Source organism: Vidua macroura, chromosome 13, assembly GCF_024509145.1.
Source record: "Vidua macroura isolate BioBank_ID:100142 chromosome 13, ASM2450914v1, whole genome shotgun sequence".
Taxonomy (NCBI): Eukaryota; Metazoa; Chordata; class Aves; order Passeriformes; family Viduidae; genus Vidua; species Vidua macroura.
This window is the reverse complement of record NC_071583.1, coordinates 7,917,005-7,929,038: the sequence shown is the minus strand read 5'-3', so window position 1 is coordinate 7,929,038 and position 12,034 is coordinate 7,917,005. Positions and strand designations below refer to the sequence as shown.

The window sequence follows — 12,034 nt, the reverse complement described above, 5'->3', positions numbered from 1 at the left end:
GCAGAGGGAAGATTGTCCACAGAGCTGTGTAGCACTCAAGGATAACCTCGGGCACAGCAGGCTCTCTGCTGCTGTGGTGCAAGAGCCTCCCAGAAGCTTTTCCAAAGGGAAAGAAAGGCAAATTCTGAGTTACTGGTGCATGATGTTCAATAAAGTCCTGTTCCAGGCTTCTCTCCAGCCCAGCTGTAATTGGCCTGGGAATAGAAGGGAATGCAGCACTTGGTGACTGCATATGGGTAGCAGTGCTTCATGGGGTTTTCTGAAGCTTTCATTTGAATGATTCAGCTAGTTTCTTACTGATCAAATAAGCGGTTGGGCTTAAATTTCCATAAAGCCATTTGGTGCATATTTGTTCCTCACATTCCATGTCTATGGACCTAAGGTGGTTTTTGTTTGTGTGCATTTATTATGATGCTCTGAAAAATGAAGTTGAATTTATTACAGACTTTCTACTGACATTTGTGAATTTACACACCTCCTCTTTGGTTCAATCAGATGCATAGAAACAATAAGCCAAATGTGCACATAAAAAGCCCAAATACCCCACATCATCATGAAAGGAATTCATTCCTTTACAAAAGAAAAAATAAAAATTATTTGAGGCATAAAAGAAAAAATCCTGGGACAGAATGTAGGATGTGAGTTTTTTTGTGGTTTATTTGAATTTAACACCTTGTAGCTTGTGGAGTTTTATAAAGATTTCTCCATTCCTGTTCTCTCCTTTTCATGCTGTAAGCCATTGGTATGGCACACTGGGTGTTTTGACAGACAGACTTTGGTAGTCATTGGCAAAGTAAACTTATCTTCTGGGTCTAAACAGAGAAAGTTTGGTCATATGTCAAGGCTCATATTGTTGGTTTGTGTACATGAGAATTTCCTAATGGAAATTACTGGAGTTGCACAGGCATCCAGACCAGAATAATGGTATCAGTGAGTCCTGGCTTCTCCTTTGGATGGGGGGAGGTTTCAGCCTGTTAAATTCTTTTAAGCAATCCCCGGTTGGTAGTCTCTGCTCAACAAAGATTGAAGCTTCACTCTGCAAACTCCAGGGAGCCAAAACCACTTTCTTAACGATTCCTGCTTTTTTTCTTGCCAGCTCTGACCGAAGGTTATGTGGGCTCTCTGCATGAGAGCAGACATGGGAGTTCTGTGCAGATCCGCAGGAGAAAGGCTTCAGGGGATCCTTACTGGGCGTACTCGGGTGAGTGACGTGTCTTCTTCAGAGCACTAAAACATGAAATGTCTCCAGAATCAAATTGTTTACTTGCTTTTTATTGCTACTGTGCTCAGTTTAAATTAGTTTTGCAGTGTATTATCCTTCTTCTGCCTTCCTTGCAAATTGCCCCTGTACACATGCCTGCCTTTCTTGCATTTCTGCCATTTACCTTATTGTTCTCCTCCTTCTTTCAGTCTTGTTTTCATCTCTTGACGTACCCTTGGTCAGGCATACTCCCAAACTTTTCTTTGCTCTCCTGGTCTAGTCAGTACATTCCCAAGTTCACCATTTGCTTACCATTTTGTGCCTTCTAGGAAGACTGTAAGCACATATTCAGAGTAAAAAAAAAAAAAAAAAACCAAAAATAAACACCCCACAATTTTTACAATCATTTGTTTCTGTGCATGTATTTTTGTGGTAGTGTATGATGACAACAATGAGACTTGTCAGTGCATCGAGCCAGGATGTGTATGATGCTGAAAGGTAGAATACTGGAAGGGTTATTTTATTGTTTGTCCCACTGCTTTCATAAAGTCTTATGGAAGAGCTCATGTACCTGCACAATTTTGAAATACCACAAATAAAAATACACTTCAAAATGATGTCTTTGATTTGCTGGTTGCTGTGTTCTAGAAATGGTGTTAATAGCTGTGTTGACTCTGTGGAAGATATCCAATATCTAAAAAGTTTTTATGAAGATTTTAAGCATTATGTTGAACTTGTGTGTGCTTTTCTGGAAGATCTGAGATATTCAGACATTTGTTGCTTGTCCAAGAGGGTTGTTGTACAGGGCTAGTTTTAGCTGAAGGAAAAATATTACTTTCTAAGAGGTCTGAATGCTGATATAAATATGCAACTGTTACTTTTTGACTGCCAACACCCCTCTTTTATCCAGAACATTTATTTTATTGGGAATGAATGATTATAGGTAAGTGTAGAGGTTTTCTCCATCAATGTACACAAGTTATCTCTATTAGATCTCAAAATACAATCTATCTCATTTGCAAATGGGGTCAGGCAAGTAAAATAAATCTAAACATTTCAGTAATGTAGGACAAATGGCCACTTTTGATTTTCAGCCAGTTCAGAGTCTCTTATCTAATGCTATTTTGTTCATACTTGCTCACTGAGGGGACCATAGGTAATGAAAAAGCTGAGCTTCTGTGTTTAGGTTGAAAGTGGGAATAAATGGTGGGTGGCAGAGCTCAGATACCAGACAGATGTTTGTTTCTAGCTGAGCACAGTGAGGAGGATGATCATGTTATCTGTTTCTTTCTCCTTGCTTCCTCATTCCCCAGAATATTTCCCAGGAACCACGAGCAGGGCTTGGCTGAGCTCTTCATGTACTAACATTTGTCCTGTGGGTAGGGTTTTGGACATGCCTAGGAAGTTTACGTCAAATGAGCCTACAGAGAGGGGAAACTTCACTCTGCAGTAAGCAATTAGCCCGTGTCAGTGGTTTCCAAGCTCTTTTACAGACATTATCTGGTAGGCTGCTTCCCTTCCCTATCCTCAGATGGTCAGGCTAGCTCCCCTCCAGTTATTTGTACAACAGCTGCTGGCCCAGCCCCAGCAATTATGGGCAGGGAAGGAGGCTCTGCTGAGCTGAGGGCTGGTGAGTCTGGAGTTTCTTCTAAGGGACTTTGCCAACAGGAGGAAACAAGACCAGGATAGCTCCTGACAGCCATCAGTGGGCAGCTTCTGCTGAGCCCCAGCATAGACCATGTGTGTTAGGCTGAGCTGTGGCTTTATATTGATTTCAGTTGAGTGGAGCTGATTTACAGCAGCATAGACCTCTCTCTTTTTATGGCTGTGCCTGCCTGCTTGCAGAGCTTTTGTATTTTTGGGCTTAAGATTTCTGTAGTAAATCCTGAGTTGAGCATGGAGAGGTCCAAAAGCAGGCAGCCAGTTGTGGTTTTCCTGCTTGGGGGGTGGAAAAAGGGCACAGCCATGTTGCAAAGAGCTGTCAAACATCCATCTTACACAGGATATATCTGTCCTATACTGTGCTTTTAGAGTAATTCCTCAGTAGCCTGTAGGAAACCCTTCTGCTGCTTGGAGCTCTTGTGGAGGGTGAATGGTCTAGGGGCTGGTGTAAGCTCTGGAAATCTGGAATTTTCCTGGTTTTATGAGTGATCTGTAGCATTACCCTGTGCTGCCTGGTCATATTGATCCTCTCAGGCACAGGAGTTTAGAGAGGAGAAACTTCATTCATTGATCAGATGTTGAACAGCCCTCAGACCTGTAACATTTGTATGAGGTACCCACATCCCTCAAGGTACCTGTGAGCTCCAGTGCCTTGTGCACAGAGCTGCACCACACTTCTCCTTTCACTGGAAAGGAAAGGATTTTAAGCCTTGTAAAATAACCAGACACAAATTCTGACTATATCATCTATTCTAGTTCAGAAATAAAACTTGCAAAAGTAAAGACTAGATAATTAAATGAAGAAGGCCCATTTTGAATGGGTTCTGTCAAAAAGACAGCAGGAAACACAATCAGCCCTTTAGAAGAAACTTCATTAAGTCTCTGCTAGCAGCTCTTTAAACCAAATTCAAAAGTGAGCAAATGCTGAAAACATAAGACTAGCTTGTCTTTAAATAGGAACAGCAAAACTGAACAGAGACTGACATCTCCTAGATGTTCTTTTTAGGATTTTTAAGAAGCTCAAATGGCAGTTCTAAGGGGAATTCTCTGAGCGTGTGTATTCATGTATGTTTTGGTAAAGTATTTATGGTGCTATTTATAGTATTATTTTCAGTATTGACACAATTGTGTCTTAGAGTTTGCCAAAGACTTCCTCAACTGGGACCGGCCACATTACTTGAAGTACAACAGAAATGGGAATAAGCACAGCACAGTGACAAGAAGCGGGTGTGGATCCTGAATGTGTTTCACATTGCTTTTCCTCATCTTTTCTGTTAGGCTGACCACTGAATGGACAGCTTTGAAATGATTTTTAGCACACCTTTCTAATTGCCACAGAACTCAATATGTTTCTAGTACCCATCATAGTGACAGTTAGTAGTAATTCAGGTGCTTTTTCATCATTGTGGACATACTTTTGTAAATATGTAAACTGGTTTTTAAACAAAAATCCAAAACAATACTTGAAACAAAAGCCTATAGAAATATGCAACTGAAACATCTGCTAGATACAGGGCTTTCTGACTGACCCTCCCTTGTGTAATGTATGCTTCTTGACAGAGCATAATATTCCAGACCTTTAAAGATGCCTCTCAGTGTCAAGTGTTGCATCTGTCAGTGCTCAGAACACTTTGCTGGTAATCTGAGCAGACCCTAGTTTGCCTTGCAGTAGCCCAAAAATGAGTAGCTTCAGGGTCAGGGCCTTAGGAGGAGATCACAGTGTGAGATGCTGATGCAGATGGTTGTACCTTAAGTGATGGTAGCTCTGGAGGACCTGTATCTACTCATACCTGTTCTTTTGAAAAGCTGTTGTGTAAAATTAATGTGACAATCATTGCACAAGATTGTGGAAAACCAGAAGTAGTAAGGGGCTTACCCAAATCAGGAAACTCCTTTTTGAGTCTTCAGGTAAAAGATGTGATGTCTAATTATTCCCAGTGTTAATTTTTGTGATTAGTGGTATGGAATAGGTCTGCCCTGTTGTGGGGCAGGATGTTGTAGACAATTATGTTTTTGTCACTGGAGTTCCCCAGCTGAGCTGGGGTGCTGGCAGTGGCAGGGCTGATGTGCCCTCCTCCCTTGATGACTGTTCTGCTGATGAGCTTCAGTGTTGTGAGCTGACTCATTCAAGAAATACTCTTCTGAGTAATCAAAACTGTTTGGGCTTCTCAGAGACAAAAAAAAAAAAAAAAAAAAAAAAGAAAAACCAAAAAAACAGAGGTTGGCTGAGGATGTAGATGTGTTCTTTTTAGATGTTTATCTAACTATGGCTTTGTAAAAAGAATCCTGTGTAAAAAACTCATACAGTTGTTTTTTTTCCCTTAATCTTACGGTGCATTCAAGGCATCTCTTTCCTCTTTGTACCTTTAGTCTCTCCTATTCTATGTGAAATTATTTGCACCACTTATGCACTTATGATGCTCCTGTTATTTGTGCATGTCCTTACTAATGCTTTTTCTGTCTAAAATGTTGAATCCTTTCTCTCTAAGATTTTGTGCAGCTGCTGTGAACATTAGGAGAAGTTAATAGAAGAAAAATAGGCTTTACAAGAGTAGAGATGACCCTGTGAGTGGGGAAAGGTGTCCATTAAGAACAGGAACTTTGGCCATGCTGTCAAGCTGGTGGACACTATCAGTGTGTGAATGCTTTGTCCTACAACACTTAGGCACTTACTGCTGTCCTTTTAAGATACTATTATTTAAAATATAACCGGTGGTGAATGTAAGAATTGAGTGTTCTTCTCAAAAGCAATTGCTGGCATTAAAACAGGAATGATGGGTAATGGTTATTTCCTGAAAGAACAGCAAATGGTGTTAACTGTGATGGAATGTAACTTGGATATCCTTTGTAAATGTGTGAATTTCTCTCTTTGCTTAGATTGTTCTCATTAAATAAGCTGCTAATGTGAATTGGACAGGAAATAATCAGCACATAGTAAGGAAAGCATCAAGACTTATTGAACTGAGAGGTAACTAATGGGCTATTTGCCGTGGTCAGTATTTCACTCCTTCAGTTCCTCAGAATAATAAATCTTGGTATTGACCAAAACTCTGGCACACCGTGTGTTCAGTTATCATTCCTCTGTTAGAGTACTCATCTCCCTTAAATGCAGGATAGTCAAAATGAGGAGGTTCTGGCTCTCTTGCTTTCTCACTCTTTTGAGCTGACTTTCTAAAGAGTAGCTAAGCTGAGAGAAGTAGGAAAAACATTCCCATTAATATCTGATCTGATCAGTAAACTGAGATTTGAATATTTTTATCTGCATTCATCAGAGATAAATAGTAATCTTCAGTGAACCCTGCTGGAACCAGCTGCAAGGCATTCGTTTCCATATGCGTCTTGTTAGTGGAACAGTTGTTCCAGAAATCAGTGCTACACTCTTTCATAAGGGGAACACAGGAAAGCATAGCTGGAGAGTTTGCTGATGCTGTCTGAGCATGAACCCTCATTTTGACGTGCACAGCTAAAGCAACTGCTGTGTGTTTTCTCAAATAAACAGGAATTACCATCTGTATATTTTGATTATTTGTATTCTGACGTTTCTGGTTCATGAGGCTTCATGTCCACGACACTGTACAGATGTGCACGAGACACATCTGTGTCTGCAGAATCTGCATCTGAATGTGCACGTACCCAGAGGATGTCAAGGAGAGTTCCTTTTATCTTTCCTTAGCTATCCTGCCCCTGTGAAGGAACCAGTACAAAATACTATCTTTTGTTTCTGTTGTGAGAATGAAGCAATGAGTTGTCACAATCCTTTCCCAGAGAAACAGGTACGTCCTCCTAACCATAGCTTGAGTAAGGAATTCACAATCATGATTGTGTTGAGTATTTACCATTAGCAGTTCCCTGAGGAGAGGCAGCCTTGCCAGGAGCAGCCCAAGTAATCTGTATCATTTTTACTAAGCCATACTGCTGGGGAGCACAGCCCTGATTGAGAGTCTTGTCATTTACTTTGTTTGTCTATTGGCAAGTTTCTAAATAATCTGCTAAGGAAACCTCAGATAGTAATTTAGTTTCTACTTAGACACAGACACGATTTCATTATTGAATACCATTAATACTATTTACTCTCTTGCCACCTTTCCTTGTGTGCCATGCTAACAGTTTATTCCAAGTACTGTCATAGTCAGTCCTGGTATATCCAGTCTATACTGAAATGCTTGGCTAGATTTTTAAAAGCTGGATGCAGATATGGTGAAATTTCCTTTTTTAGTTGTTGTTGTTGTGGGGTTTTTTTTTTTTCTTTTATTTTTTTTTGGGGGGGGGGGGGGTCCAAAGTTCTCACTAGAATTTGATTGGTTTTCATGCTTAAGTGCATTAAAGCAAATCTCTGATTTTTGAGTGTTGAGAATTTTTTCTTTACTTTTTCTTACCAGATAGGCCATTGGCAGATGAACAGCTTTGAGAGGCTGAAGTAGAAGATGTGCAAGGAATCAGTCCCCTCAACTTTCACTCTTTCATAAATTTTTTTCGCTAGCACAGCACAGAAGTATAAAAAATCAGCAACAGATGCTAGATGAAATCTTCTGAGCTTCAGATACAGTTGTTTCATTAGTGCATCACAAGCATTTCTTACTCTGCACTGCTGCAGTCCTAACTGTGGTGATCTCCCCTCACATGAGGGAGCACAAAGAGCTGCTTTAGCTGGGGAGGGGAGACCTCTCACTTCTTTAAATGTACTGTGCTTTTTGTTGCATTTTCTTTCAATGTGAACACTGGGACATTTGTGGAAAACCTCTGGAATTACAACAACCAGTGCACTGTTTCAGAGGACTGAGAATGTGCTAAAGTGCAGCAAAAAAGTTGTCAATTTAGTTGATCTCTAGGCATTGAAATAAGCAACAGGGCAAAAATATTTGAAGTTCTTTAGACATAAGAACATGTGAAATGCATATATTTTAAGCATGCAAAAGAAAGATGGATTATTTGGGTAGCAGCTGTGATGCAAGCTCAGCAAATGGACTGGAGAATACTGAGAAAGTTTGAGTCTGCTCGTTTTGAGGTTCTTGAATGATTGCAGTGATATATTGAAGTTCCAATCTTGATTTCATATGTAACTGAACACATATAGGAGAATAACAGTGAGGAAAAAAGTATGTGAACAGCAAGGATACTTCAGTGAGCAACAAAGCAAGCACGGCAGCTCTGAATAGCCTTGTAGTGTGTGCTTAAAAAAAAAAAGTAGCTTGGCACAAACATTATTGCAATAGTCCAAGCATGAAATAATCAAGGAATGAATGAGAATTCTAGTTGCAGGATGTAAGTAGGGTCTTTGTATGAAAGGGCTGAGCCAGGCCAGTACTGCCGTTGATGCAGTAGATGTAGAATTATTTCCATTATTTTTGTTATGTCAGATGGCTTCTTTGTGTCTTTCCAGTCACTGCTCAGAAGATAATCTTTTTTTTCAGTATCCCTGCCCCAGGATTTGCCCCATCTCTCCCCTTTCCCAACAAGTGTCTCTATCTTGCAGAATGTGGTATTGCAGATTTACAGTTTTTAATCATTATGATCCTTGTAAAGCAGCCCCTGCCTGCACGAGGAGCAGATCTGCCACGCTGGGCTCCCTTGCAGGGGGAGGAGTGCATGGGGCAGGGCTGGGCATTCCAGCAGCCTGGGCAGGTCTGCCATGGGATAGAGGTGCCAGGGGTTTATCCTGTGTCAAAAGTCACACACAAAGTCTCTGCTGGAGAAAGGAAGAGTCCCATGTAGATCCTTTGGTACTGCAGAATGAGTGCTTAGCAGCTGCAGGAATTCTAATTCTTCCAGTGGCTCTGAGGTGGATGTGTTTGCACGTGGGGCCTGAGGGACAGGCAGTGTGAGTAACTCTTGCACGCACAGCAGAGTGGGACGTTCAGTGCGAGTCCCAGGGCTGTGCTCTGTCTCTGAGGCCACACATCCCACCTTATCAGATGCTGATTGAAGACACCTTGGTTGCCTTGGAGACTGCCTCCTTTGGGGGAGACCATGTTGGTAGCACAGCTGTTGGGAAGCTCCTGAGCTAACAGAAGGTGATCAGGCTATGGAGCTTAATTCTTCCTTCATCAGCAAACTTGATTTCTCCCTGTGCTGGTGCTTTGTTGAAGCCCTTAGTCTGTTCGGTGCCTTCAGTTTTTTCCAGAGGGTTTGAGGAAGATGACCTTTTTTTCCTATTCAATATACAGAACATTTGGCTTTAAGTTAATTTTTTTTTTTTTTTTTTTTTTTTTTTTAAAGACTGCATGTGCCCAAAGAGTTGGATGGGCACACTTTTAACTCGTCAAATTAAATAAATATGAAATCCTGCAATGGAGTGCAGAGCTGTGCATATAAATTACATCCTTAAGCAGCACTTGAGTGATTTTCTGGAAATGTTTTCAACTCTCCTCTGAACTTTTAAGGGTCATCTCTGTAGCCTTTCTATCTGAGGGAGGCTTTTGGCACTGGAATGATTTATTGAAGAGGTATGTTGCTCTGCAGTGTAAAAATAATGTCAAGCCTTACTGAGAACCTGAGTATCAAGCTTCTGTTTTTGTAAAGCTGGGAAAGCAAGTGGGTTTAATTCAACTGAACCCTGAATGAATGTTTCTTAAGTGTGTGTTTCTACCTATTCCCATCTCTTTACAGTGCCCAATTGTGAGAGGAGTGGGACTGTGGGATGATAATATTTTCAGGATAATTAGTGAGATGAGTGGTTTCGTTTGTGAAGCATTAGGAACCCTTTGTCCCTGTTGCAGAGATACAAAGATTGGCACTTGACCTGCCATAGTAAGGGCTGGGGGTATTGCTTACTCATGGAGCCCTTGTGGTTGAACTCTCAGTAGGGTGAGATACTTTTGAAACACATAACTCATTTACAAATAGCTAAGACTTGGCCAGCAATAACTCTTCCACCGAAGGAGTCTTTGCTGCCAGGAGTATTAGAGCTTCTGCCTTCCCCCATCTCCATCCTGCCTGTTTTCTTCCAAACGGTGCTTGCCAAGTTTAACCTAAGCCAGTCTGTTCTGACCATGGCTGAAGTAAACGCCCTCCCCTCCATCCCTGGTTGAATGCAGTCTCACTCCATGCACGTTTTCTCCACGCTGCTGTAGGGTTACAGCCTTGCAGGCACATCCACAGCTGCACATCTCTCCTTAGCACAGCTGCTGTGAGGGAAGCTCATGCTGTGAGCACAGCTGTGAAGACCAGGAGGGCACAGGGAGGCTGGGTGCCACGTCTCATCACCCCAGTGTGCCTGAACTGAGGTCTAATGCTGGCCCAAGCTGCTTTTTTTAGCTTGATGTAAATTAAAGCATTCAGGTCAACATCTAAGTTGTGCTGCTGGAAGAAAGTTGAGGAGCAACTGTTCCACGTGAGGTTCTTGATTTCTGACTCTCTTGTGAGATTTTCTGAGCTGTCTTGGTGTATAAATTTCCTCAGAAATGAACAAAAGAGGAAAAGTCCCTGCAGCTGAATGCCTGAAGGTGATGAGTGTTGGCATATGACTGCAGTTTCTGTTGCTTTCCTTATGTAGAATAGTGAAACAAATGTTTCCTATGTGTCCCAGCTCTCCATGATACACTTACAGCTAGAACTGAGGTGACAAAGTCTCTTAAATGTTGATAGTTTGCTTTTGCTCTGTTGGACCTCCCAGGGCCCCTCTGCTGTATTTCACATCATCTGGTCCTTGAGCACTGGGGCCTATCCCATGTGTCAAGCTCCTGGACGAACAAACCACTAAATTGATGGGCTCAGAATGAAGAAGTGAAAGTTATGTGATTTGCTTTGTGTTTGTGTGCCCACATTTCCCAAGTACAGAAATAAGATTTACCTGGAGGTAGCGCGGCAGTGAAGTCATGGAGAGTTTAGATCACTTCATGTTCGGTTTTACATGCTGTCTTTTGCTCCTGAGGTGTGGTGGTGTGGCTCAGGCTGCTGAGCTCAGGCTGCTGCTGGAGCCTTCTGCCCCCTTGGGGTATGAAAAGCTGTTTTACATGCCAGATGCTAGTCTGCTCCTACCCAGAGGTGACATGAACTTTTCAGACAGATTCCAACTTGGAAGCTTCTGTGGCACTTCAGATCATGTTTTTAATTTTCATTTCTGTTGCTGGAGACATGAAATGGAGACCACTTATCTTCATGGTACACTATTAGCATATGCTGATCTCCAAGGAAGGGGATTTGCTCTGTGAAGGTGTTTGCAGAGAACTGGATGAGACTTCTATAAAGAAGGGCTCAGTGCATATAGTTCAGTTACTGCTTATATTGCACAAGGGCTCCCCAGATGCCTGAGGGACATAATTTATCTCAGTGCAAACACAGAAAAGTTACTTCTACCTTAAATTTATGCAAGTCATCTGGGAGGTGGCTTGGTGTTAAATGGCTGAAGCAGAGTGCAGTGAGCTGAAGACTATGAGCTGGAGAAGGCACTAAGAGCTTCCTTTTCTCTGTTAAAACACAGAGCTGTGCAGCTCTATGAACAGTTAAGTGCTTCATATTCCTGATAAAAGTCTCCAATGCCTAAGAAGCTCTGAGCTTATTTCATGGCCTCCAGTTGTGCTGTGTGCCACTGTTCCCTGTGTTGATGCTTCTGCATCACTAAACCAGGGGCTGCGCTGTATCTGTAAGGTCACCCCTTTCTCTCAGATTGGGTCAGAGTTACCCAGCAAGTTAGAGAGTTGTGGTGGGGAGGCAAGGGGAATTGGTAGCCCAGATGCAGTAGAAGGCTCAAATATGTAAGCCTATTTCTTTAGGAAATCAGGCTAATCCATGGTGGACCCCTATTCCAAATGGCAAGTGCTCCCAAGGAGCTTTTCAGAACATGTGCCTGTAAAGTTCTGCTTCTGTGAGGAGACCCCTGCGAGTTCGGCAGATGGGTTCTGAAGGCTGAAAAATGTCTGGGTGGTTCAAGTGATCAAAATATTTGTCATAATTCTATCCTGTTGTGCTAAGTGAAGTATAACTGTTCAAAGGAAATAGTCCAAGTCCAGCCTTTCCATTTGATGCCCTGATCATACGTGCCAATGGAGGAGGTCTGCACAGGAGCCCTTGGAAGAGGGATTTGTAGGCAACCATCTGTTTGGCATTAGCAGAAGACCTTAAATGAGGGAAGGTGTTGTGGGGTGGCACCTGAACTCATCATTCAACATCTCACCTTATGATTTCAGTATGAACATGTACAGTATGGTAAACATTTTCAGCTTTTTTCCCCCC

General features: G+C 42.0%; 1 protein-coding gene across 1 annotated transcript in view; it reads left to right on the top strand.

The window, feature by feature from the left end:
- The window catches only part of PTPRG (protein tyrosine phosphatase receptor type G), a 392,257-nt gene that overhangs the window by 84,342 nt on the left and 295,881 nt on the right, over window positions 1-12,034 (top strand). The window contains exon 2 of the mRNA XM_053989294.1: window positions 1,097-1,201. Coding sequence (XP_053845269.1) covers window positions 1,097-1,201 — 105 coding nt within the window. The remainder of the gene's footprint in view (window positions 1-1,096; window positions 1,202-12,034) is intronic.